Source organism: Protopterus annectens, chromosome 14.part0 (assembly GCF_019279795.1).
Source record: "Protopterus annectens isolate FY-2018-M chromosome 14.part0, PAN1.0, whole genome shotgun sequence".
Lineage (NCBI taxonomy): Eukaryota > Metazoa > Chordata > Ceratodontiformes > Protopteridae > Protopterus > Protopterus annectens.
Genome location: NC_056748.1, coordinates 479,474,463 through 479,500,641, shown reverse-complemented (window position 1 = coordinate 479,500,641; position 26,179 = coordinate 479,474,463). Strand labels below are relative to the sequence as shown.

At 42.6% G+C, this 26,179-nt stretch overlaps 1 protein-coding gene and 1 long non-coding RNA gene across 4 annotated transcripts in view; one reads left to right on the top strand and one right to left on the bottom strand.

The window, feature by feature from the left end:
* LOC122789053 overlaps nucleotides 1-4,543 on the bottom strand; it is a 95,688-nt gene extending 91,145 nt beyond the window's left edge. The window contains exon 1 of the long non-coding RNA XR_006362765.1: nucleotides 4,447-4,543. This is a non-coding gene — a long non-coding RNA (uncharacterized LOC122789053). The remainder of the gene's footprint in view (nucleotides 1-4,446) is intronic.
* Nucleotides 4,544-4,690: 147 nt separating this feature from the next.
* ZDHHC16 (zinc finger DHHC-type palmitoyltransferase 16) overlaps nucleotides 4,691-26,179 on the top strand; it is a 558,609-nt gene continuing 537,120 nt past the window's right edge. The window contains exons 1-2 of one of the 3 annotated variants that reach the window (XM_044056233.1): nucleotides 4,691-4,787; nucleotides 21,701-21,954. In XM_044056233.1, the coding sequence (XP_043912168.1) occupies nucleotides 21,718-21,954 (237 nt within the window). In that variant the 5' untranslated portion in view covers nucleotides 4,691-4,787; nucleotides 21,701-21,717. Of the gene's footprint in view, nucleotides 5,152-21,700; nucleotides 21,955-26,179 lie in introns of all 3 variants that reach the window. The other 2 variants (XM_044056232.1, XM_044056234.1) reach the window with 2 other exon arrangements.

Genomic DNA, 26,179 nt, shown 5'->3' with positions numbered 1-26,179 from the left:
CAGACTAGAAACCACAATCTCTCCCATATTACAGCCAATAGAAAGCCAAGTGACTTCCTTCTACTAAGCCTAAATATTAGAAGTATATCCAACAAAGTCCATGAACTCCATGCCACCATAGACTTGTACTCCCCAGATATAGTCACCCTGACAGAAACCTGGCTAAAACCTCACATTACCAGTGAGCAAATACTCCCTACAGGTTATGGCATACTAAGAGTAGACCGGCTAAACAAGAAAGGAGGCGGTGTAGCTATAATATTTAAACAGCATCTAAATATCCAGATCTTAAAATCATCGGCTCCACAAATAGGCAATGAAGAAATAATATATACCAACCTCAAAACAAAACCATCAACATAACTGGATGCTACTTCCCACCTGGCCAAAACATCCCTCCACTAGAAAACCTCCTCAGCTGGTCTACCCACCATCTCCCCCAAGAAACTATCATTTTAGGTGATTTCAATATTGACTGGCAATCCTGTTCTGGCAACCATCCAACCCATCATGTAAACCTTCATGGCTTCACCCAACTAGTCCACACGCCAACCAGGATAAATAAAAACTCCAGCAAGCACACTACCCTGGAATGGATACTAGTCAGTAAGAACCCCCAGTCATATATAACAGGCTGCTTATCAGATAGCCTCAGTGATCACTCTCCAACATTCCTACTCAAAAACTACCAATACCAAGCTAAACCCATCATCTACCGTCAAATACGTAAAAAACTAAACTTTAACCCACTCACATTCGTCTCATCCCTCAAAGAATGTAACTGGCGTCCTCTAAAGTACCTCAGTCTTGATGACGCAGTTGAATTTTTTAATACTACCTTCCTGAGCATCCTTAATTACCATGCCACCATAAGACTTTACAGAATCAAAGCACAACCTCCCCATGGCTACAGAAAACCACCAAGTCAGAAATGAAAAACAGAGATAAAGCCTGGGAGCACTGACGCAAAACCAAGACCCCCTCAACTAGACAGAAATTCCTAGAACTATGCAATAGAGTCAAAAAGCTAATAAAACAGGACAAATTCTAATACTACCAGTCTGCCCTAGACTCCTCTCAACACAGCCCCAAACAATTCTGGTCCTCCATAAACTCTATCCTCCACCCAGGTAAAGTCAGTACCCCTCCTCCTAACATCCCTCACTCCTCAGAAAATATTGCTACCTCATTCAACACACACTTCACACAAACCATACTATCACTGGCTAAACAACACAACCCCCTCCCCTCCAACCCACACCTTCAACTAGTAATCTCCCCACTGCCTTCTCTTTTTATCCTGTACCTACCTCCAAAATAAAAAAAACTCTTAACTAAACTTAAGCCAACCAGATTAGTAGCAGACAACCTCCCAAGTGAATACCTACAAATTGCAGCTGATGCTCTGGCCTACTCAGTATCCATCTCGATTAACCGATCTCTGTCAGAAAGTTACATTCCCACACTGTGGAAAGTATCACATATAATTTCCCTCCACAAAACTAACCAATTACCGCCCCATAGCTATTCTCTCTCCAAAATACTAGAGAGATGCATACACTCTCAGGTCTCAGAATACCTCTTTACTAACAACCTCCTTTCCAATACTTAGCATGGTTTCCAACCAAACCACAGCACCACCACTGCCTTACACTCCTTTACTAACACTATTCTTCAGCATAAAAACAATGGCTATTTCTCCTCTGCTACTTTCCTAGACCTATCTAAAGCATTTGGCATGGTCCCACACAAACAACTTATCTCTGTCCTCAATAACCTATCCTTCTCACAATCAGTCACCAGCTGGTTTCAGAGTTACCTGTCTGACCGCCAACAATCCGTTGTATGGCAGAATGACATATCTCCCCAACTACCTGTCTCCATAGGGGTTCCCCAAGGATCCATCCTTGGACCCCTACTCTTCTGTGTTTTCACCAATAATGTAGCCTCTGCCACCAAACATGGCACACTCATACAATACGCAGGTGACTCAACCATCATCTGCTCAGCCCAGTCCCTACCCAAACTGCAAAAAGTCACACAGGAAGCATTTTCCTCTGTTGAAACTTGGTTATCCGATGCCCAATTAAATACTCAACCCAAACAAAACTAAACTACTCATCTTCCAACCCACCAAACATACTCAAAACAACTCTCAATTTAACATCACAGCAAAAGACAACACCACTATATACCCAACTGAACACACCAAATTACTAGGAGTGGAAATAGACAATAAACTAAAATTTGACATTCACATACCCTTGACCATAAAAAAAGTCCACAAAAAACTAGGAGCACTATACAAAAATAAGCAACTTCTCACCAAAGCAGCAAAGATTTCAATAGCAAATTCCCACATTATCTCCACCCTACTTTATGCCTGTCCAATATATACCAACCTAAGGCAATGCAATCTAAACAAGCTAGAGACCTGCTACAACAAAATTGCCAAATTCGCCACAGGGGCATCCTACCGTAGTCACCACTGTCTCTCACTTGCTGAACTGGGCTGGCTTGAACTCCCTCACCTCCTTCAATGGTATCAACTCTCACTCGCCCACAAACTAGTAAATCATCCACTAAATGTCCCATCCCTCCAGAATCTACTCCAACCCTATCGCACCACCAGACCACTAAGATCCAAAAATCACTTGCAGATCACACATTTACCTCCGTACCATCATGCACTCACTCAGGAGTGGCCTTAGGTCAACTGGTGCCCTAGGCAAAAGGGCTCCATGGCACCCCTCCACACCACCTGGTGCCCCCATCCTGGTCTACCTACACCAAATAAATTCTGGAAAAGCACCCCTGCCAGAACGGCGCCCTAGGCAGCTGCCTAGTTGGCCTATGCCTAAGGCCGGCTATGCACCCACTTCAAAACTTTACTAAAAGCGCACCTAAAAATATGCTGGCTATGCCCTTGCAACTCCCACTCTAATATCACCCTCCCCATCCAACCACTACCTTTCTTTCCACTCCACTAACTACTTTGATTATAGCAAGCTCAGATGCTCATAAACCAGTACTTATTATACAGCAGGAACTTCTTGTAACTTTTGTTAATGTTTGTTATGTACTTCACAGATAAAGATTCTAGTTTTCTACTGATGTACTATGTTCTTCATCTGTAAATATGTTGTAAGTAATTGCTATGTAAATTGTTAATCGCTATGTAATCCAATGTAACTACTGTCTGTTTATTTTAACTGTGGAGCTTTTCTCCCGGGGCCTCCGCTGAAAATGGACCTACGTCCAGTCGGACACTCCCTGTCAACAAATATAAATAAATAAATAAAATAAAAACGGTCACATCCGAACATTTTTTTACACATACATGTTTTTCTTTTCAACCACAGCATGATGGGATGAAGTATAATAAAACAGCCATAATGCAACATATATTACAGCAACCATCGGTATTACAAGATATTCTCGGACTAAACAATTGCATTATGCCATACACAACATATTATGCACAGTCTTGCATTACAGTAATAGCAAAACCCATGATCCCCAATCTCTGCATGTGTATACTTATCACTATGAAAACGTACAATGCAGACATCATCAACTCTTAAATCATGAACTGTATGCTCAGTCAGCCTCTCTCGTCTTCCTGCATGCTAGTTATTTGAAAATATGAATTCCAAGAGTTGCCTGAAGTTGCCCCCCCCCCCCTTTTCCCTCAGTGACCCACAGACACTGAACGTTAGTGCACATAAACGTTTCACCTTACACACGTATCCAGTCCATTAAAAATGTAAAAGACCATGAAAAAGCAATAAAACCTTTTCACAGCAACACCACTGCAGTTGAGCAGCTACCCACGTGCAACAGAATCTCTCGGGAAAAAAAATGAAAGGTTTATGGCACTTTCATCTGATGCTCAATCCCAGTACCTTAATAGTCTCAGTCTTCCTGATAAACGCGATCAGTCTCAAACAAATCAGTACAACTATCCTCGTTAAAACACACTGACGAACACTACAGCAATACTGATCGCTAATTTTAATCACCTCATTAAACAATATTAATAGAGCTTTCAAGCTACTTACTTATTTCATAACTGGCTAAAGCACTCAATTACGAGGTTGAGAAGAGCAGACTGTAGTGCGTTTTTTTGTTAAAAACTGTGAGTACGGGAATCGGTTGCTATTGGCAACCAGGACAACGTGCACCAGCTCCGAAACAAACGGCAGCCAATATCTATTACAGTAAAGCAGAAAAGTGCAGGATATAATAATCAGTCTCAAGACTAAGTCCACACGAGGTGCACCCACAGCAATTTTGTGCAAACAGGCAATTACAGTTTGTGGATGCACGTGTGAACTACAGATTAGGGACAGTGGAAACAATATGATTATTGGAGGTAACAGATTAAGGAGCAAAGTAATACTTTAACCTAGAGAAATGCATTTACATAAAGAATACCACACTCACCGATTTGTAAGCCACGAGGTAAGGTGCTGTATGTCGTGCAATAGGTTGCAATACAAAAACACAGCTGGAAACAAACCTTCCCCACCTCCTGCAGCTGTATTTTAGCAGTCAAATGGTTGGAGAAGGACAAGGGAGCCGTGACATCACAGACTGGGTGGGTTTCTTTGTTTTACTGAAATTTAGAAGCCGGCCATTGTGATGTCATTTTGGGGGAGGAAACTGTTTAGGAAAAGTACCTGAACTGCTGGGCCGCGATGACGTGAACAATTGGGTGTCTCCGGCAGGCTTTCTTAAACCGCGAGACGTTCTATTTGAAAGCAAAAGCATAACAATCCGCTAAGGTAGGCTCCTATTACAGAAATGAGGTGAATTAGAAATATTTTAAATCGTGCATTGTTGTTGCTTTATGGAGGGAACTGTAAATCGGGAGCAAAGGGGCCGAGAAGTTGAGGAACGGTTTATTGCAACCCGTTGTACTCCACATATGTAGCATAAACTGCACAGTGGAAAGCATGTAACAGTAGGTGTTCACCGCAGCTTCTTCTTTCGGCTATTCCCGGTTAGGGGTCGTCACAGCGGATCACCTGTCCGTTCTTGATTGGCAGTGGAGTTTTACAGTATTTATAATTCAGAATTCCACCCAGGATTGCTGTCTGGTTGCTCTATGTAAACAGTATGCATTGTTACCAAGGAACTTCTGCGTCGGTAAGTAGAGTATATAAATAATTCTAGTGTCTGCCTGACACATATAGTTCACTCTGAAACCTAAACTGTTCATTTCTTTTTGATGTTCCAGGCAGTGTTTAATATTTTTAAGCAAAAAACTGTTGTGGGAGTCAGAATTTCTTTATTTTCCATCTCTGTGGTGAATGTGGCTGTTACTGAACATTTTTTATATACGTTTCTTATTTGCTACTTTTTCAGTTTACTAACTTTATCATAACTTAATGTTTGTCACTTAAACAGTATCATGTTGAGTTTCTTCTCTATTCAGTCAGGTGTCTGTACCCGTAGATTGTGCTAGTGTGTTTTTGTAAAGGTGAAAGCAAACACATATGTACGTATGTGGAATTTTCTGCTGTTTGTTTTTGAATCCTTGTTGTCACATCTTTTTAATTTTTTGAACTGCACAATTCCGCACCCACTCCACCTCCAGCCTTGCAGGAGTTGCAGTAAAATTGTTGGGTGTTCAGACCTTTTTTTCCCCTCTATTTAAACCTTTGATTGCTGATAAGTATGATTTAATACCAGTGGAAATGGTACCAATGATTGTGCCATCTTAACTTTGTATGTGTTTGAGGCACATCGTTTTTTATGGTTATGTAAAATGGTTTTATCCTCCATATGAGAATTGTCCAGCTTGAGGCTGTGAAAAATAATGTTTTGGATGTCAGATGCAAGGCTGTTTGCAGTTCTAGACTTACTTCAAAGATTGCTTTACAGCTGCTGTTTGCTCATCTTATAAGTAAAGGCCAGACTAAGCCATATTGCTAAATCTGCTTACCTGGCTGTGGAATCACATGGGCAAAAAATGATCCTTAAATTATATGTAAGCTCTGTCCAAGAAAAGCACACCAAGCTTTTAATGTTCATCTCAGACAGAAGGTGGCACAGATATTTGCTGTTTACATAGCAGGTATGGATAGCAGTTTATTATTAAAATATATATATTTTTTTAATTAAACCAGTGGCAAGCATGTTAACAAGGCTTTGTTTAGAAAACAATATGGCAAAGACTCTCCAGATTTTGTAGCACAGGTTACAAAAGATGGGTCATCTAAATGAGACCTGTATTTTTGGGAGTTTATTTCCTCATGGATTAGAACAAATACAAGCATGATGTGCGAGATACTGGGAGTACATATAAGGTATAAATGTTGTGTTAGATGAACTGAAGGCTAAAAGATATTAATTTTTCTGAGTCACTCAAATGAATTTGTTATATAGCTGCAATCTTTAAAGAGGAGGTTTTTTAATTGGAATATGGAATTGTTTGTGAGTATAATGCTGTGTAAGTGCTTAGACTGCATTTTTTTAGGAGAGTTGTATTGCTTAGCTCTGGAATTCATTTTTTTCTTTACAGTTTGCTTGATGCATTGAGATAGTAAGCCTGTATAGTCTTCCCTCTTGCATATTCTACCTCCACCCTCTTTCTGCCTTTCTTGTTGCCCTTTTTCCACCTGTCCCATGCCCTCTTGCATGTTCCTGCTGGATTCTCTGTCCACCACCCATTCCATTAGTTAGTTTTGTGTCATCTCTCTGAAGAAGCAGTCCTTTCAGACTAGGTGTTAATCCTAGTAGTCAGCCCAGTGGTGCAAAGGTAGGAAGTCTTGCTGCTGATCAAGTTGAGGAAGGTACTTGGTTTGCAGGTCGGCCAGTGGGATAAAATGAAGCCGATGACTGTTGGCTGTCCTATTTGAGAGAGGGTTTGAAAAGAACAACTGCCTGTATGACCTCTGGTGAAGTTCAGAAGATGTGTGTTAGTGACAAATTACTGTAGTCATTGCACTTTGCTCCTCTTAAAAGAAGGGATAATGACTCATTTGGCTCATGGCACCCATTCATGACTTCTTATATGGCCCTTTCTTACTGGTTTTAGAATTCCATCCATTTAGACCAACTTCTAGAGAACTTGGGTGGATGACCAGTTGTAACAGGGCTACATCTGGGATTGTCCAGTGAAACTGTGGTTGTACCTGGGGAGAATGGACTGGGTGTGCAAAGTAGCTGGTCGGAAGCTAGCATAGCCCTTGCGAACTGCTACTTATGCCTCTATGTCCTCTGTCCTTCCTGTTCAGGACAACCCCTTCATTTCTCCATGTCATGATCATGACCACTAATATGTGCCTCCATGCTTCCTTTGGTCTCAAGTGAGAAAAACTGCAGTTCCCCTGCCTTCTTTTTATATCGCATCTCCTCCATCACATGTATCATTTTGGTAGCTTTCCTCTGACTTTATTCCAGCAGCCTGATGTTAATGTCCTTTTATGGCCTCCAGAATTGACCTGTAACAAAAAATAAATTACTAAAAATAGACAATGCAGTTTGACACAGATCTTAAAAACTCTGCATTTATTTCCTTTGTTATTGTAAAGATGCGCCAGAATAGAAGTTGTATGTTTAATGAAAAGTAGAAGAATGTTTAAAGAGGAACATACAGCCCTGGGAAGAAGTACTGTTGAGACTTGGGAGATGACTGGTCCTTGGTACTTAACATTCTGTCAGGGCTACTGGCCCACTGGTTCAAAAACTGGGTATTTGTGTTGTTGGGTCATATGGATACATTTATTTGTTTTTTTTAATATTTAACTAGGTAGTTCACTGCTCTGAAGACCCTTTTCAAGGTATACTTTTCTCAGGCAGAAGTGGCACACAGCAGTAACAACTTAAGATAGACTATGCAAAGCAGTTGGATACTATGTTAAATTACAAAATATTTACAACGGAGATTACATACAAGATAACGAAGTATACAATATAAGCAATTCACAGTGCAAATATTTGAAGTAGTTAACTACGTCCAACATTGGAAAGAGTGAAGGGAAAAACTTTTTTACGTAGAAGAGGAGTAGTGAGGGGAGTGTTGATAGCATGAAGGGAGGAAAAGTATGCTAGGTAACAGCACGAAAAGCTAGCAAGGTGGCGAAATTCACTCGGGAAGTATGTGTACCAGTTAGTACAGGGTATCATAGATAAACAAATCATAAACTCCCTTTTTCCCCATGTCCTACATGGGGTCAGGGTGTCATGTTAACTGTCACCACCTCTTTACTGGATTCAGTGCCTTGCTTCTGCCTTCAACACTCATGCTTGACTGTCACAGGTCTTCTCTCCTACAATCCAACCACCACTTTTCTGGGCGCCCTACTTTCCTCTTGCCTTCATGTCTGTCGCAAGTCTTCACTAGATTGTCTTCTGCTGTTCTGCAGATGGGCCGGAACCACTGTAATCTGTTCTCTGACCTTTTCTGCAATTGGAGCTACTCTTGCTTCTGCTCTTATGTCCTCATTTCTTTGTCTGTTCCACAGTGTGCGTCCTGCCACCTGTCTCAGGCACTTCATTTCCTCATCTGCTGTCCCTTTACTGTTCAGGTTTCTGTACCATACAGTAGTATTTATCACACAAGTGTTTTGTGCATCTTACTTTTCAGCTTCTGTAGCATTCTTCTGTCATACACTACACCTGACAAGTCTATGCCAGTTGGCTGCAGCCCCTTTGATTCTAGCTTTGACTTCTTTATATAAATTTCTCTTCTCCTTAATCACTCCTAGATATTTGAAGCTGTTAACCTGTTCCACTGCTTCCCTTCTACTTCAGTTCTCAGCTTTTTATTTCCACAGTTTGCTGCCATTACCACTGTCTTCTCTACTCAGTTTCATGCTGTGTGCCTTCGTTTTTATATTCCATTCCCCTGTCCTTTGCTTAAACTGTTGCTGAGTTTGCCTGTAATACCACATTTAATGCATGCAGTAACTTTGTTGATTCCTCCAACTTGTTTGCTAATGTAATCCAACACCAGCATGAACAGCAGTGGGCTAAATCCTGATGCACACCTGATAGGTTCATAGGCGTTTACTAGGCTAAAGACCATAAGGGCCATTTTAAGCTTAGCCATGCATCAAAATCTCTGACAAGTTCTGCTACCCCTGATAAGTGTAAGCATGGGCCTGGGAGATGAACCATTTACAGGTTACCTGTGACCATTAGAGACATGGGTGCCAAACCATGGATGAATTTCTGGTTTCCCATCCAATTGTCCAAGTTGCACTTCAATTGGGTTAGGGAGGAACTCTGCTTCACATGGACTGGGAGCCTGCTCTATAGACTGGGTAGTCTTTGGGATACATACCTATCTCTCCAGCAGGTCCTATTTATGCCACAGGCAAGGTTTAAGTCTTTAGAACAGGCAGTTCTTGTGCTGTTTGTTTTGTGGATATGCATGAGGTCCATCAAAGTGGAGTCTGACATTGCCCTGTAATGCCAGGCATAGATCTCCCCTCAAAAGCCTGTAGGAGACAGAATACAGGGATAGGGACTTGAGGCAATCTGCATAGGACATATTACTTATGCTGTGCACTTTTTTTTTTTTTTTTTTTTTAGTGAGGAACCTTTGTGGACATTCCAGTTGTTGGATATGCCTGGTTAGGTACATACCAAAGGGGGCATTGTATTCTGTGATCGGTCTGATGAAAGCCGAATACAATGGAACAATGACCTCCTTGGACTTGGATGCCATACATTTGTTTATAAGTTGCGCAACATTTTGATTTCCTCATCCGTGTAGACTCATGATGATCAAAGGCTAGATTATTTTCTGTGTGTCCGTAAGTCCCTGACTACTGGATCATCTCTAAGTGATGTGTTGTCAACATGATAGTTGCCAGGGATGGATGACTTCCCAAAGGATACTATTATGCATTTATTGGCATTTAGTTTTAGTCCATGGCTCTGACACCAGTTGTTTGGCAGCCCCTCCTGTCGAATATTTGTGTCAGTGTGAGATTCAACGACCGCTCCTAATTTGTGATCATCTGCAAATTTAGTCAGCCAGAGACCACTGACGTTGGCCTTGACTTCTGAGGAGTAAATGCCAAAAAGTAGTGCTCCCAAGGACTGATCCCTGAGGGACTCCACTTGTGACTGGCCTCTTTGTAGAGGTGGACTCCCCAATTCTAACTTTGAATCCTGTCTATCCTCTGGATGACCTACGGGCTTGTACCCAACATCTTGAGTTTGTCAACAATGCCAGAGTAGGGTATACCTAACCTCTTGTGTTTGTCAACAATGCCAGAGTTGGGGTATTGTAAAATGCCTTGGCCGGGTCAAGGTTGGCAGTGTGAAATTTTGCCCTCATCCATTGCTTTGGTGACCTTCTCAAAGAAGTCCACCAGGCTGAGTAGGCATGATCTGCCCTTGACCAATCCACACTGGGTTTGGTCCAGTGTCTCGGTTTACTATATCTCTGATCATCTCCATGATTCTTTCTATAGCTTTACATATAAGACTGAGACTTATTGGTCTGTAGATGGCCCACCTTTGTGCAGAGGGATGACTGTTGCCGTTCTCCATTCATGAGGTACAAAGCCTGTTTTGGAGCTACAGTTAAATAGTAATTCCAGAGGCCCTGACAGGTCATGTTTCATGCTATTTAGAAGGCATCCTGGGATATTGTCTGAACCCATTGATGATGTGTTTCTTGGTCTTAGAGAGAGCATTAAGGACTTGTTCCCTAGTGATAGTAGAGGTGGTTATATTTGATGATATTTCTTGAGGGAAGGTTGAGAGGGAGAGAGGAGTAAAGTTGGAGCTGAATGTATTAGCCAGGAGGTTTGCTATATCTTTTGGCTCAGTATAGGTGGCTCCATTTACAATGAACTCTGCACACAATTGTGTATTGCCTTTGAGGTTGTGGACATGGCTAAAGAATGCTTTAACTTCCCTTAAATTTGGCTTTGGTAGACTTTTTGTCTTCTGAGTTTTAGTTTGAGTGCTTTTATCGTGCTGGGTGCTGTACCTCCTAATTTTTGCCTTTAGTTTCTTCCTCCTGTTGTACAGATTGATTTTGTGATTCCACCAAGGTGGCTTGTTTTTTTAAGTTTATTTGTTATTTATTTTATTTTACATTTGTTGACCGGGCTAGTCTAACTGGATACATGTCCATTTTCAGCAGAGGCCTGGGGAGATGAGCTCCACTTGAAAAGATTAATAAAACATAGACATAAAATGGTAAACCTATATAAATGTATGTACAAAAGTAATAGCAGATTATTACATTTCAATCTCTGAGTACAAAAATTGTTACAGAACATTATATAAATGCGCTAGTAGCTCTATTCTCAAGGAAGGAAGAAAAAAGAAACTAGGTCCGCAGTGATGATGATAGCAATGCCATGTTAGAGTAGTCTGGGTATGTACAGGGGCATAACCAGTGTGTTTTGAGGTAAAGTTTCATTTTTTGTTTAAATAGTGTTAAAGAGGACATAGATGTAAGTTCATTTGGAAGCTGGTTCCAGTATTTTCCAACAGCATTACAGAACAGGGAGTTACCAGAGATATTGTTAGATATACTAGTCATTTCTTGGATGAGCGTAGGTTATTTAGATTTGTATATGCAATGAAAAGGTTTGATAGTATTGGCGTTTTAGTTGGTTGGAAGAAAGTTTTATGGGCAATGATAAGTTGGTTATAATGGATTTGGTTTTGTAGCTTAAGCCAGCTGGTGGGTACAGCTACCTCTATGCAGCTATTAACACGCTTGTACAGGGTTTCTGTGAACAGTTATGCATAGGCAGCAGTGTTCTCAGGGTTTATGGGAGCTTGAAATGTTGCCAGGCTCTCACTTAATAGCAGGAGGTTAGCCTTGGAATACTTCCTGAATATTCCAGGATTAGCTGGGGGTCTAGGTTTTATTTTTTGTGGTCTGACCTTGCCAGGGAGGGCAATACGGTAGGTTATGTGCAGCATCCTCCCATATTGGTGAGTACCAGATCCAATATGGTTGCACCCCTGGTTGGTATGGACTATCTGGTCCAGGGAGTTTGTGTTAAATACATGGTATGGGTTTCGTGAGTCCTAGAGGGGGACCTATAGCTTGCAAGGAAGTGGCATTGGATTTTATCCATCGTGATTTGAACATGGACATTCCTTACTCGGGGAATTATTGATAAAACTCGGCAATCTAGGCATCAACCCCTATATCGTTAGGTGGGTATCAAATTGTCTCACAGAACCCACAGTATGAAAGTAGCGGACTCCAAGTCAGACTGCCGACCAGTCAAGAGTGGAATCCCACAGGAATAGGTCCTGGGTCCTCTCCTGTTTGGCATCTACTTCTCAGAAGTCCAGGATAACACGGAAGGACTCTGGCTGACCAAGTTCGCAGATGACTGCAAGGGGTACCCATTATTAACTCCCCAAGTGATGCAGACGTCTTACAGAAAGGCCTCACTGAGACCAATGACTGGTGTCGAAACCATTGCCTTAAGCTTAATGCCAAAAAATGCCTTGTCATCCCTTTGGGAAAAACTCAGTTCCCACTAATTACCTCATCAATGGGAGCCAACCGAACACTGAAGGCATTATAAGAGATCTGGAGCGACAGGTTGACAGCAACCTCTCCTTTGACCACCACATTGCCACTGCAGTCAAAAGGCCTTTTATGTGGTACATAGAAGTGCCTCAGCACATGTGGGTCTATATGTCTGCTTTGAATTGTGCATGATGGGTGCAACGTGTGTACTACTGACAACCTTACTGACATGAGTACTTTTTATGTGAGAGCTTTTCCTCCAGTGAACTTTGTAAGTACATCTCTCACATACCATATCAGTTTGTTTGAGACTTTAACTGGTTGTCAGTAAATGTGAAGCAATTTCTACATTGCCTCAGGATGCCCATGTCCACCAAGCCGGTAATGGAGAGAGTAGAAAAGTTCATATCCATGGCAGCAGGCCCTCTTTTATTGATTAGACGGTTGGAGTGAGAATATCAATCACTGTCGGGAGTATCTGGTTTGCAGCAATGTGGACAGTGCGTGTCACTGTAAACTAGTTGTCCTGTGTGCAACTAGGTATTTGAGAAATTTCACTTGGTGCTTTTACAGGAAATATGTCACTCAAGGTGTCTAAGTCTATACAGAACACCGCCAAACACTTGAAGGGAAATTAATATGTAGACCCTGAAAACTTTAAGAATGAAGTATTTAGGCAGATATTCCGTAGTTAGAAACAAATCAAGCAGTACTTACTGAAAACAAAGAATTAGCTTGTGAAGAATGATGAAAAGTAGGGAGTCGAATGAATGGCTACTAATAATGCTGATCTCATGACAGCTTCACTCTTTTGGGATGCAATGCTCCTTTGCTTCTTCTCTCGCCAGAAGCAAAATGTTAGCATCAATCCCAAGAAGAGAAGCAGGCCTCAGCCTGTTTGTTGTTCCATAGTCTTGTCCCAGGTGATGCAAGTGTCTGTAGGCTTCTAGCCTTTTTCTGCTAGATGCCTCGAATAGCAACCAGACCAATCGGGTACGTTAAGCACAGACACTCACTCTCCAGTCAGGAATCAATGCACTCTGCTCCTTCTCTCACCAGGACCAGAATATAAGCACAGATTCCAAGCTGTCGCCTATAAAGCCATTATTAGGCTTTCTGGTGATTAGCAGTCTCCAGAAAATAATGTCACTGTACTCCTCTCACCAGAAGAAAACAGAAGCACTGATCCCAAGATGACTTCTGAGAGGCAGAATGCGGGCTCTGCAATGACCGGTGGCCTTGTAATAGATGCTTAAAGGTAAGATGAGAAAAAAAAGTTTATCCTAAACACTGCAGTGTGCACAAAGCAGTTAGATATGAAAGTGGCTAACTTTTAAGCTTTAGCTGTCTAAAAAGTTGTTTTAGTGGAGAGCTACTGTTTTTAAGAGCAAGCTAGACTGAAAGGGAGTGTGCACTTTTAATTTCTGGTACTGTGGAATACAGTAGGATGGGTGATGAGTTTAAATAGTTGAAGGGGGGTGATTTCACAAAATGACAATCTTGTGCTTACTCACACCAGTCAGTGAAAGGACAGAGGGAGCAAGATATATGGTCAAATAAACACAAGGGGCAGGCAACTAGAAAGACCGTGGTGTTTAAGAACACAACAGTAACAGGGTGGGGAGGGTGTGAAAAAATACTGTGACTCACAAGAGACAGATCTGTGGTCGGTTTTAATATGCAGTTAAAAACCTATTGGGATCCCCTCTGTGAGACCGAACATTAATTGTGCTTGAGTCATTGGGTCCTTGTACATAGCCTGCACTAATCTACCAATGTTTTTGGGACTTCGGACCACCGCAGGACTGCCCAAATTGGCTTACTTGGGACCCTGTCAGTATGCTTTCTCCAAGTCTAGAAATGCCCAGTTGGACTCTTTCCTTATCTCTAGCTTCTTGTCCCTTTTATTCTTGTACACTGGCACTAGTATGCTTACGCCACAGTCATCTGGAATGCACCTTTTGTCTATACTGCTATGAGTACCTTCAGGATCCTTTCTCCACTATCTCACCCAATATTTTTATCATATGTGCTGTGACCTCATCTGAGCCTGCTGCTTTCCCTGACTTAATTTTCCTGTAATGTTTTTACCTTTTTCTGTGGTGGATTCCTCTTCTCTCATGGGCTGTGTCTGGGCAGTAAAGCTTCTGTGGTGTTTTCTTTCAGAAGCTGCTGGAAGTACTGCTTACATCTGCCTTTGCCCTGTGGACTAGTGAGCAGGTTGTTGCTGGCAACCCTTATGAAGGGTGCTTATCTTTATCTTTCTGTCTTTGTCTTGCATCATGATATAGTTTTTGTGCCACCTACAGAGTTATTTTTAGAAGCTGGTAGTCTTTTTTTTTTTTTTGCTATTGCAACTCCTTTCTTAGCCTCTTTGTTAGCCAACCAGTATTCCTTCCCACCTGGTCTGTCTTTCTATCTCACTTTTTTTTCTGCACTCCTTTCTTTTGATGACTTCAGACTTGTGCATTTCACCACCAGCTTTCCTTGTGTATCTTATTTCCATACCTGACTCCTGGCACATATTTGTTCTGTAATCTTCACACATGTTGTTTTGAGGCGCTGCCATTCTCTAACTCCACCTATTTCCTCCTCTCATTGGGGTGCTGAAGGCCCTGAGCAGCTTGAGAGGGAACAAAATTAATGGTGGTTGGTAAAGAATTTACATTGGGTAGTTTGCATAATATGCTTTTTATGGGCCTCAAGGAAGTCCTGTAGTGAGTTGACAGATGTAATCTGAGGGATTTTGTTCCAGTGAAGTGAATCTAATTGGGAAGAAGGCATCTATGCTATGGGTGGTATGTCATGTGACCAGATTAGAAGTTTGCAGTTAGTTGTCTTGAGAGAGAGTAGGTACAGATGTTCTTTGTGTTTCACTGTTGCGGTCATAACATTTGGGTTATCCCTGCCAGGGTAGCCCTCAGTTGGCCCAAATACCAGAGGCTTAGTATTTCTGTCAGTTGCTGTCACTCCAGGACTGACGTCAGGTCATCAGTAGTATAAAATAAAGCAGCAGCCAACGCCATTACATCAGTCTTTGTTGCCGAGGAGTCCAAAGTAGAAGCAGTTTGCACGAGTGCCAGTCGGCCGCTACCAGAGTTTTATTTTTCCAAGTTGAAGTCTTCTAAAGCTAAGCACCCCCATTGGGGATCCTTTTTTCTTGATCTAACCGATGTCAGAAAAAGTTAACAATTGTCTCGCCTGTGGAAAGCAAATACCACACCGAGACTTTCATTCTTACTGTGTCACTTGCTTAGGCCCAGACCATGATGTCCCCCGCTGTCGCTTTTGTGCTTTGTTCAATGCCAGAACCATACATCGGGCCCTTATTGTAGCTAGATATTTTTGCTCTGTCCTCTAATTCCAATATGGCTTCGGTAAGCCGTCCGACAGCAGATCTTCCGAAAAAAACATAAGGATAAAGACAGAAACAGACCTCACAGGTCCACACCTACCGACGACGCTTCTGTTAAGCTAGCCATCGGTTCTCCAGTCCTCCGTGAGGAGCTTTTGCAGCCCCTGATGCATGCTTCTGTGGATTTGCAGGCCGCTACCGAGACCCTTTTGGAGTCCAGTATGCCGCGGGACTCTTTGACTAAGGATACTGTGGCTGTCTCTACCTTGGATGGGTCTGGAGCCGCTGAGCAGGCACCAGCTTCTGTGGAAGTACTTTGCAATACCGATTCTTGACACAGACAGACTTCTTTCGTGTCTGCCATTCTTTCGAAAGCTACCGAATTTCTAAGGCCCAGGGTACGAACCACACCCAAGAAACTGACTACCCAATCTCTGGCACCTGCTTCCTTGCCTCTGTCTCGAATGCTTAAAATGGCGGAAGACCTTATAATGCTGATCAGGGGAAGCCAAGCTACCCCTTCCAAAAGAGAGATTTGTCCCCAGTAATTTTATCTGAACAGGAGCCCGATGACTCTGATGCATCTGAATATGAAGACATGCAACCCCTCTCTGCTTATGAGGATTCTGATTCAGAGGAATCCATTCCTTCAGCCTCTTTTCCTTTGGGGAAACCCTACATACTTTAAGGGAGCATTTCCAATGGGAATGTGGGGAATACCCTCAGTCTAAAAAGACTCTGGGAATTTTTAGATCTTCCACAGCACAGACCTCTGGCCATTCCACCTGTCCTGAATATTGTGGATGATGTTTTTCTGGAATCAAGTTGGACTCCTGACACCCTCCCTCCTGATCCCAGGAAACTTGGCAGGTACTAGAGAGTCCCCTGACTCTCTCCAATTTCTTTTCAAAAATCCTACTGCTGACCCTGAGTTTATTTCTCAAGGGCCTAAAGGAATTAAAGCAACTTTTGCTAAGAATCCCACCCTCTCAGATAGGGATTCCCAAGCATTAGACAGATGGGGTAAAAAAGTATACACCTCTGCTACTCTTGCTATTAGAGCATTAAATTGTCAGTTTGATATGCTGAAATATCGGCAACATACCATGGAACTCCTCAAACAAAAAATTATCTTCTGTCCCTGCTTGTGCAGAAAATAGTTACAAGAGTTAATGCATTCTGCAAGTCAAGTAACTAAGCACACCTTACAATGTGGTTTTGACGCTCTAGAAGCATCTTGCAGGGTAGCAGTCACTGGTTCTGCCCTTAGAAGGCATGCTTGGCTTAAGGAACAGCTCTTGCCAGACCATGTCAAATCCAAATTATTAGATGCACCCTTGCACAAAGACAACTTATTTGGCATCCAGGCAGAGGAGGTCTTAAAAAGATGGAAGAAAAAGCAAAATCTATGCAGACAGTTAAGGAGTTCTGCAGGTCCAGCCACCCAGGTTCAGTAGACATTGCTCCAAGCACTGGTCCTTTCCTGCCACCTCCAGGTCAGCTCGGCCCAGAACCTGGGGAAGCAGTCAGAGATCTAATCAATGAAGTTCCTCCTCTTCAAAACCAGGGAGTGATAAGTCACCCCCTTATGGTAAGAATTCACAATGACTTTCCACTTCCACCCCCTCCCTTTGCCCACCTGCACTTGCCCCTAGGAGGAAAACTCTCCTTCCACACAAGCACCTGGGCCACCATTACCAATGACTGCTGGGTGCTCAAAATAGTGTCCCAGGGATACATATTTTATTTCTACACTCTACCAACCCCAAAAGGGTTCCCAGATCTTTCCCCAAACCAGTGGGCAGAGGCCAAAAAGAAAGTCCTTTCCCTGCTCTCAGTGAGGACAGTAGAGCACGTTCTGGCAAAACAGATAGGCCAAGGTTTCTACTCAAGACTCTTCCTGGTACCCAAAAAAAGATGACACCTGGTGCCCCATCCTCTATCTATCCTTTAAACACCTTTCTGGTGATACCAAAATTCAAAATGTTCACTCCAACTACCCGTTCTCCCAAGGATGCTTGGCTAGCCACCCTAGACCTAAGAGGCCCACCTACACATCCCAATCGGGGAATCCTGCGGGAAATATCTGTTTCAGGGCAGGATCACTGCACTTTCAGTTCTTTGTGCTTCCCTTTGGCTTATCCACTGCTCCCAGAGTATTCACAAAATGTCTGTCTCCCGCTTTTTGCAGGCAAAGAAATATTCAAATGTACCTATACTTAGATTGTCTAATTCAGGCAGACAGTCAGGAAAAGCTGCTCAAGCACCTGTCCTCTGTAAAGGACCTTCTGACCTTCCTAGTGTATACAATCAACAACAAAAAAAAAAAAATCCAAACTGGTACCCACTCCAAAATGATATTCCTGGGAGCAAGCCTGGACACAGCATCCCAGATGGCATTCCTTACATCAGAAAAGCAAACCTACCTGACAGCCTATTTCTCTCAACTAGACCCCAGTAATCTGCAAGGAAAATCTTGCAAGCTCTGGAGTTCATGGCTTCTTGCACTCTACTCATTCCATATGCCAGACTGCATATGAGGAAACTACAGTGGTACCTAACAAGCCTTTGGTGTCAACACTCTCTCAAGACCTGGAAACTTATTAAGGAAAGATTTTCTTTGGGTAGCATCATGCTACCACAACAAGGGGCTACCCTTCTCACAACCCCACACCGCCCAGACCTTCACCACAGATGCATCATACTATGCCTGGGGTGCACACCTGGATGGCAGGTCCTACAGGGCCAATGGATCCCACATCAACCAAAAAGAGATGGTAGCTGTCCAGCCTGCACTGACCGCTTTCAGACCCCTACTCTCCCAGGGGCTCTACTAATCAAAACGGACAACACCACTGTGATGTGGTATATCAACAAGCAGGGAGGGACTCGCTCATACCCTCTGTGCAGGCTCGCCATGACCATTTGGCACACTGCCTCAGCCATGCAACTAGCAAAATTCCTGCCAGGCTCTCTAAACTCTGGCAGACAACTTAAGCAGAAATCGTCTTGACCCACACGAGTGGCAGCTAGACCAAAGAACCTTCACCCTTGTAACTCAAAATAGGGGCACCCTGAAGGTCAACCTCTTTGCTTCCCACTCCAACCATCAGCTCAGCAAGTTCTGCACCAGGGAACCTCACTGCAAGGCCTGGAAAGTGGATGCTCTATCCTTCCAGTGGGTCAATCTCTCTGTCTATGCATTTCCTCCACTACCACTCATTACAAGGATACTGCTCAAAAATAAGGGAGGAAAACCGAGGACAATCCTGATTGCAGCCCGGTTTATTCCCTGACCACTGTACAAGCTGCCAATCTCAGCAAGCAAGTTCTAGATGTTATATGTGAGGCCAGATGCCCTAGCACTAGAAAGTCTTATGCTGACAAATGGAAAAGGTTTTGCACCTGGGTCCAGGCTAAGGGAGGTGGGACTGCACAGCCCTCCCTACCTCTCATCCTGGATTACCTTGCTGACTTACTACACAGGGGTCTATCCTTTTTTTTTCTGTTAAAATTCATGCCTCTGCTATCTCGGCTCACTTCAGCACAGAGCCACCTCTTTTCTCACACTCTCTCAAACAGTTCCTGAGAGGGGCTAACAACTTGAGGCTACCCAGAAGAGCACCTACCCGAGCTTGGGACCTAAAGTTGGTGTTGGAAAAACTCACCTTGCCCCCCTTTGAACCAGCAGTTTCAGCAGTTAGTTTCTCTCATGGAAGATGGCCTTGTTTCTGGCCAATCACTTCAAGAAGAGTATCCGAGCTACAAGCACTAATGGCTGTAGAGCCCTTCATCATTTTCCATGCTGACAGGGTCTCCCTCAGGACTAACATCTTTCATGCCAAAAGTGGTGTCCAGTTTGGCTCTCAACCAATCAATTCATTTGCCCACCTTTTTCCTTAATCCACCAAACAAGGGGAAAGGATACTGCACTCTAGATGTGCGCACAGGTCTGCACACAGGTCAGATTCTATCTAGATGGGACTAAATCCTTTAGAAAGACTGATCAGTTATTAGTCAGCTTTGCTGCAGGAGCAGTGGGCAAACCATATCCAAACAAACTATTTCAAAATGGATAGCACACTGCATCCATTTCTGCTACAAGCAACACGAGAAGCCTCCCCCCCAAGGGGGTCAGGACATATATATTCTACCAGAGCAACCTCCACTTCTGCAGTGTTCCTCAGAGGGGTCCCCACCAGGGACATCCTGGAGGCTGCAACATGGATATCAGTTCATATCTTCAGCAAGCATTACCACCTGCCTATCTTCTCCAAATCCAGGGCGGCTTTGCCACTACATTCTTGCAGGACATCATAGCCAGCCCCCAGTCTTCTTGACTGCCTCCACCCTTTTCTTCAGCTTTGGGAATCAACCCAAATGTGATGACTGGAACAGTGAAACACTAAGAACATAGTGCAGTTGTGTACACTTAACATAAATGTAGATGTTAGAGTGTAGTCTCTGTCTCTGTCTGTCTCTCGTCTTACAAGGAACATTTGGTATTTACTTTCTACTGGTGGTCTTCCACCATAACCTAGCTCCCTTTTGGGAGCTCCTGACAGGGCAAGAAAAACCTGATGTAATGGCATTGGCTGCCTTATTTTATACTAATGACCTGACGTCAGTCCTGGAGCGATAGCAGCCTGACACAGAAATACTAAGCCTCTGGTATTCGGGCTGACTGAGGGATACCCTGGCAGGGATAACCCAAATGTGATGACTGCAACAGTGAATACACTCTAACATCTACATTTATGGTAAGTGCACAGGCCTGTACTTATCTTGCAGCCTGTGTGCAGATTTTCTGTTAATTGGGTGTGGGGGGGGGGGGGGCATTGTTTACTTTGTTACTTGGATGCCCTGTCATAGGACTGAGTTGTAGATATTCAAATAAATGCATCTGACAAGCATCTTTATGAGATGTGCTTGTGGGAAAATAAGCATACTCTTAATTTTGTTGTCAACTTGTGTGAGACCCTGAGGAACAGAAGCATATTTCAAGAAAAAAAAAAATCCCAGTAGTGCCATGCCAGGTTCACTCCCCCCACCATCAGCTCTCAGTCCCTTGTTATGAGGGTGATTTATGGAAAGATTTAATGAGTGAGTAATTCTGTCAGAAGGCCAGGGACCAAGGTAAGCTGAAGGGTGAGAGCCAGAAGGCCAGGGACCAAGGTAAGCTGAAGGGTGAGAGCCAGAAACAACATTCCTGAGATACCTCTAACCACGGTAGAGGCAGTTTCTGTTGACTGGTTTGAAGATGCCAAGTGCTCTCTTTGAGTACCATTTGAAGAGGGCACATGCACTATCCTGCCATCATGTGCAGTACTGGTAGTTTTCAGTGTCTAATTAGGGCATTAAAGGGTCCTTTGAGATCAGCTCACTATCCCAGTCACCAAACATTAGTAACATGAACAGTGTGGTAGCTGCATGAGATGGATGGGAAGAACAAACATGAATGCAAGCAGCAGTAAATTTACTGTTCATCTAGTTGCAAAGACCATTCTAAAAGTCATTGTGTACCAACCCTTCCTACAAGAGGTGGTGAAATTATGCATGACGTGCAGGTAAGTAATAAGATACCAGTAGTAATAGCAGTGGGTTGTTAGAAGTGCAGAACGTTTTTTATATTCTGAAAGGATACAAAAGTTGAAGTTGTAACTTTGAATTACAGTCCACAAATACATTGCACATTACTTCAGTGAAAAACCTTATGTAGTCCAACCCTGCATTTTAGATGCAAGGCTGGATACATTTAATATGCATTAATGATATCAAATTCATTGATAAGGTGACTGGTAGATACCTTCTAAAATTCATTTGGGATTCAAAAATGTAAATGTTTCTTGCTCTCTATTTTTCTCATGCAGGTTGTGCACTCCTTGGAATGAGAAGACGTCAGTGGTTCTTCTCCAGTGTGATGCGCTTGTTCCTGAGGTGCTTGCGGCTGGCCCGCAGAAGGCACTACATGTTTTTAAAGAATGTCAGTGAACTATGCAGTTACTGGAAACTTTGCACTAAGTCTCTTCTTTATAACTCCCTCACGAACAGTGATGTTGTCATCGATTCCCTTTTTGAACCAATTTATTGGATTGTAGACAATGTGACCAGGTGGTTTGGAGTGGTGAGTATGCTTGGGTTATGGTCCCTTTGGCGTTAGCTAAGATTGATTGCCTAGTCATAAGCCAGTTTTCAAAACAGTTTTGGGAAATAGAACTAATTCTAGTGCATAGACTTTAAAAAAAAAAGCTAGTTATATTAATGTCTTACTTCTGCATTCTGGCATTGGTTAGAATCGGTCATGAGTTTCTCTAGCCAGAGTAGCTAGTGGCCAGTGTGTGTGTGTGTGTGTGTGTGTGTGTGTGTGTGTGTGTGTGTGTGTGTGTGTGTGCTTTTCTTTTATTGTTGAAATTTTGTTATTGATATATGCCAGACTGAGACCTACATATCTCATACATGTGTTCCAGATTTTCCCTCCATTTCAGGTAATATTTTTGGATTTGCTAATTAAGTTACGTAAGTGAAACATGTTTAAAAATGCTTTGGTTAGATCAGATGTTGAAAAATGTAATTTGCTGTTTTCTATCAACTTTGTTAGTACACGTTTTGCCCTAGCAGTAATTTCTTATCCAGAATACATGGCCTTTCTGTTTATCTAATTTTTATTAATTTCTTTAAGATATTTGGATACCTCTATCGTATCATTTCTCATTCCTTGTTTTTAGGAAATATTTGCTGCACTTAAATTGTTTCTTGCTGCCTGATTTTTTTTTTCCCCTCTACAGTGTATGTAGCTAGTCTCTGAAGAATCTCCTTGGTGAACTATATTATAGAAGGGTAGCCACAGCATGACCATTCCTGACTTTGCTATGCTCTGGTATCTGTTTAATGTAGATAAGTGCATGGGAGCAGCTGAGTCTTTATAGGCAGTTCATCCTCACTGTGTGGTATGCGGTCTAGCTTAAATGTAGGACACGTTTCACAGTGAAGAGAACACATAGTGCAGCCATGCTTACATTATGAAGTAGGCACTGTGTGATCTTGCATTGCACAGTAACCTGTTCCTACTGTGACATACTTTATCACTTATGCACTGTGTAGTAGATAGGCACATAGACTAGCACAATTTAGGCACAGATGGATATACTTCACACTATAATTTAGACATGCAATGGTCTTAAGTCACTCTGTGATTTGAATATAATGTTGCATCTTGACTTAGGCAATTTGTTGCTGAAATATAGGCTGCTGGCTACAGAGACTGTTTTTCCCACCTACTCTTCCCATTTCTGTATGTATCTCAGAGGAAGCAGATACTAGATAACCTTCAGTTTAGTTTTCCCATGCATCTGTCGCATAGTTTTGAATTTCTTCCAATTTTTGACACCACTGCCATTCAGGAAGGCGGTTCTGATCAGCCAGTACCCTTTCTTTAAAAATAAATAAATAACTAAAAAGACTTCTGCCTAGCCAACTCCATAGCATAAGCCCTAATTATGATGCAGGTGGACCAAGTTCGACTGGTGGCTTGGGTCTTTGTAGAAGCTGGCAGGGAGAATGGGAGTGAGCAGCCCCTGCCAGCTTGATCAACATGGAGGAGTGAAGAAGCTCTGGCTTGAGCTTGGGTGGTAGTCACTAGCACCAGGTGATACATTGTTGAACACAAGTCTTTGAGTGCTATCTGCCTGTGTGCATGTACAGAAGCCCAAGAGTGCATGTAGAGGTATACTCCTTTGACCTGAAGCATTGAAGAGGAACTCCATCGGCTTCTACAAGGGTTGTGGTGCCCCAAGGTAGGGGACAGGCTTACTACCTTGCTACTGCCAAACTGTCACATTGGGCTGAACACAGATTGCTAATAAGGCATGTTTGGCAGGAATGAATAGGTTGTAGGACTCTTGCTTTTAGCCCAGGCATGCTGGCTGTCACTCCACGACAGCACGAATGGGTCACTTGGTTGAAGTTAGTGAAGCCATTGTGCGTGTCTGGTTTGGGGGCTAGAAATTTTCTCCTATCATCCTTGGATACTTAGTCTTTTGTCTTATAATGTCATTTTTGTTTATATAAACTTGTTTAAGACTGTAAGTAATTTACCTGTTTGAACCATTTTGAAGGACTTTAGTTGTTCATCATGTCCCCAGCTGCTGTCTTTGTTACAGATTGTGTAAGTATTAAGTATTTATAGTCTGCTTGGAATGACTTTTTGTACAAGTAATGCACCACGGTTTGTCCCACCTATGAACTGCCAGTGCTCCGTGCCCTGTGAGGTTGAGTTCTGCAGAACTGTAGACCATGTCTTTGTCATCTGTCTGTAAAGGTTTACAGCTTCTTTGTTACTACTGATGGTTTTTGCTGCTCAGTTGTTTTCTAATGATTGTGTGCAGTCAAGCATCTCATAGCTGCTGCTTCTAATTAATTCCCAAAATACAGAAAAAAAATACCCAGCAGTGTCAAAAATGGTTGGCAGTAGTTCTAGCCACAAGCAACTGTGTAGGGGTGTAACACAAGTCACCCCCCAGTGTATACATTTTGTATGGGTGCCAGGATTATGTTGGTCAACACCCTTAAGTTCCATCACACATGCAAGATAATAGGGGGATATCTTTTATGTATGAAACTGAAGGCCAGGATTCATGCACCAAGTTGCTTTAGTGTACAGCATGCGCATGATTCTGAATCTTTGAATTGGCCACATAAAAACTGGTTCAGGTTAGTAGTGATTCATAATCCCACCTTGCATCCCAAGTGAGACCAAATGTGCAACAGAAGATGTACAGAAATGACTATATAACCATGTAGATGAAACTACTAGGAAGGAAATTGAGGTCCGAATGATATGTATACAAGGTGAGCAGTGTTGTCATTTGTAGTTGTATTTCAAGAAAATTGCCAATATTTAAAAGCATGTCACAATTTCAGAACTGAAGGAAGAGATGATGGGAGTAGCTGCAGCAGTTGTACAGTAGGCTTACTGTCATTTGGGATGTAGTCTGTCTACCAGTAGTCATTTTTTGACTGCAGATAAGATTGGAGCAAATCTAAGAAACGCCTTTCAGCAACAGTGGTGTGTTCCATTTTCTTTATAGTTGTACACCCTTGTAGTAGGTATGTATAATTTTTTTGTGGGGGGGGGGGTACAGGAAGGCTATCCCTTGCAAAGCAAAATGTTTGAGGATGAACAAAGGGTGATTTGGTAGAATGTTTAAGATCTTTTGGCAAAAATGACTGTTAATAAATTGACACCGATCCCTGTTGTTCTTGGGAATGTTGGTTCCTACAGTTGTACATGAGGGGTGTCATCTAGGACTAAGATGAATATTACCAGTACTGGAAGACTTACTGTAGTTTTCATTGATAGAGATCATTGATCATTTTAGAGCCAATCAGCTGACTGTATGAACATTGGCAAGCATGCCAGACATACATGGAATCAATAGGAATGCAAAATTGAAGATGCAAGAGAAGAAACTGAATATAGCTGAGATATATCATGGAAGCAAATGGGAGAAATCAGAAGAAGCTGAAAACTGATATAAGTGAAAATAGTGAGGCAGGTTAGCAGTTTCTGGGTGGTTCTTATGAGGGGAAAGGAAATGTGAATATAGAGATTGATGTTAGAATTGGAGATGTTGCATTCATCTGGCACAGAGTGTCAGGGAGGTAGTGTGACAGCAGAATGCCAAAGAATCTGTAAAGTAAGGTGTACAAAACAGTGGTGTGACCATTGCCTCTTTGTGGCATAGAAAGTTGGGCAGTGAAGGCAGAGCAGTTGAAGAAACATGAGGTGATGGAGATGAAGTACCTGAAATGGATAATGAGATGCACAAGAAGTGTGGACATCAAAGCAGAAACAAAAGTATCCCCAGTTGCAGCAAATATTAAGCTGAAAAGATTATGGTGGTTTGGTCACACATGTCAGAAAGCAGAATACAATTTGGTAACGAAAAATATGAGAGAGAGGAAGAAAGCAAGTGGAAATGAGGACGTGCATCCAAAAGATGGATTTTATGAGAGAAGACCTGTGACTATCTGACTTGCATCAACTCCTACATTCGTCTCCATTCATCATCCCATCCTCACTTAGAAAATGAGAACAGGTTGATGATGGTGATGAAACAAGCTGGGCAGCCCCAGCATACTGTAGTATCAGGCTGTGTGAACACATGTACACACGCACACACTCGCACACGTAGAGCAGTGAAGGCACGTGTCAGTCCTCCTGTCAGTATGTGGTGGAAGTAGCAGCAGCTGGTAGCAGTATAGCCACCCCCAGCCCACAACATGTCTCACTACTGAGGAAAGCAGGTCAAGTAAAGATGTCTGGTTCAGATAACGGATCCTGACAAGCA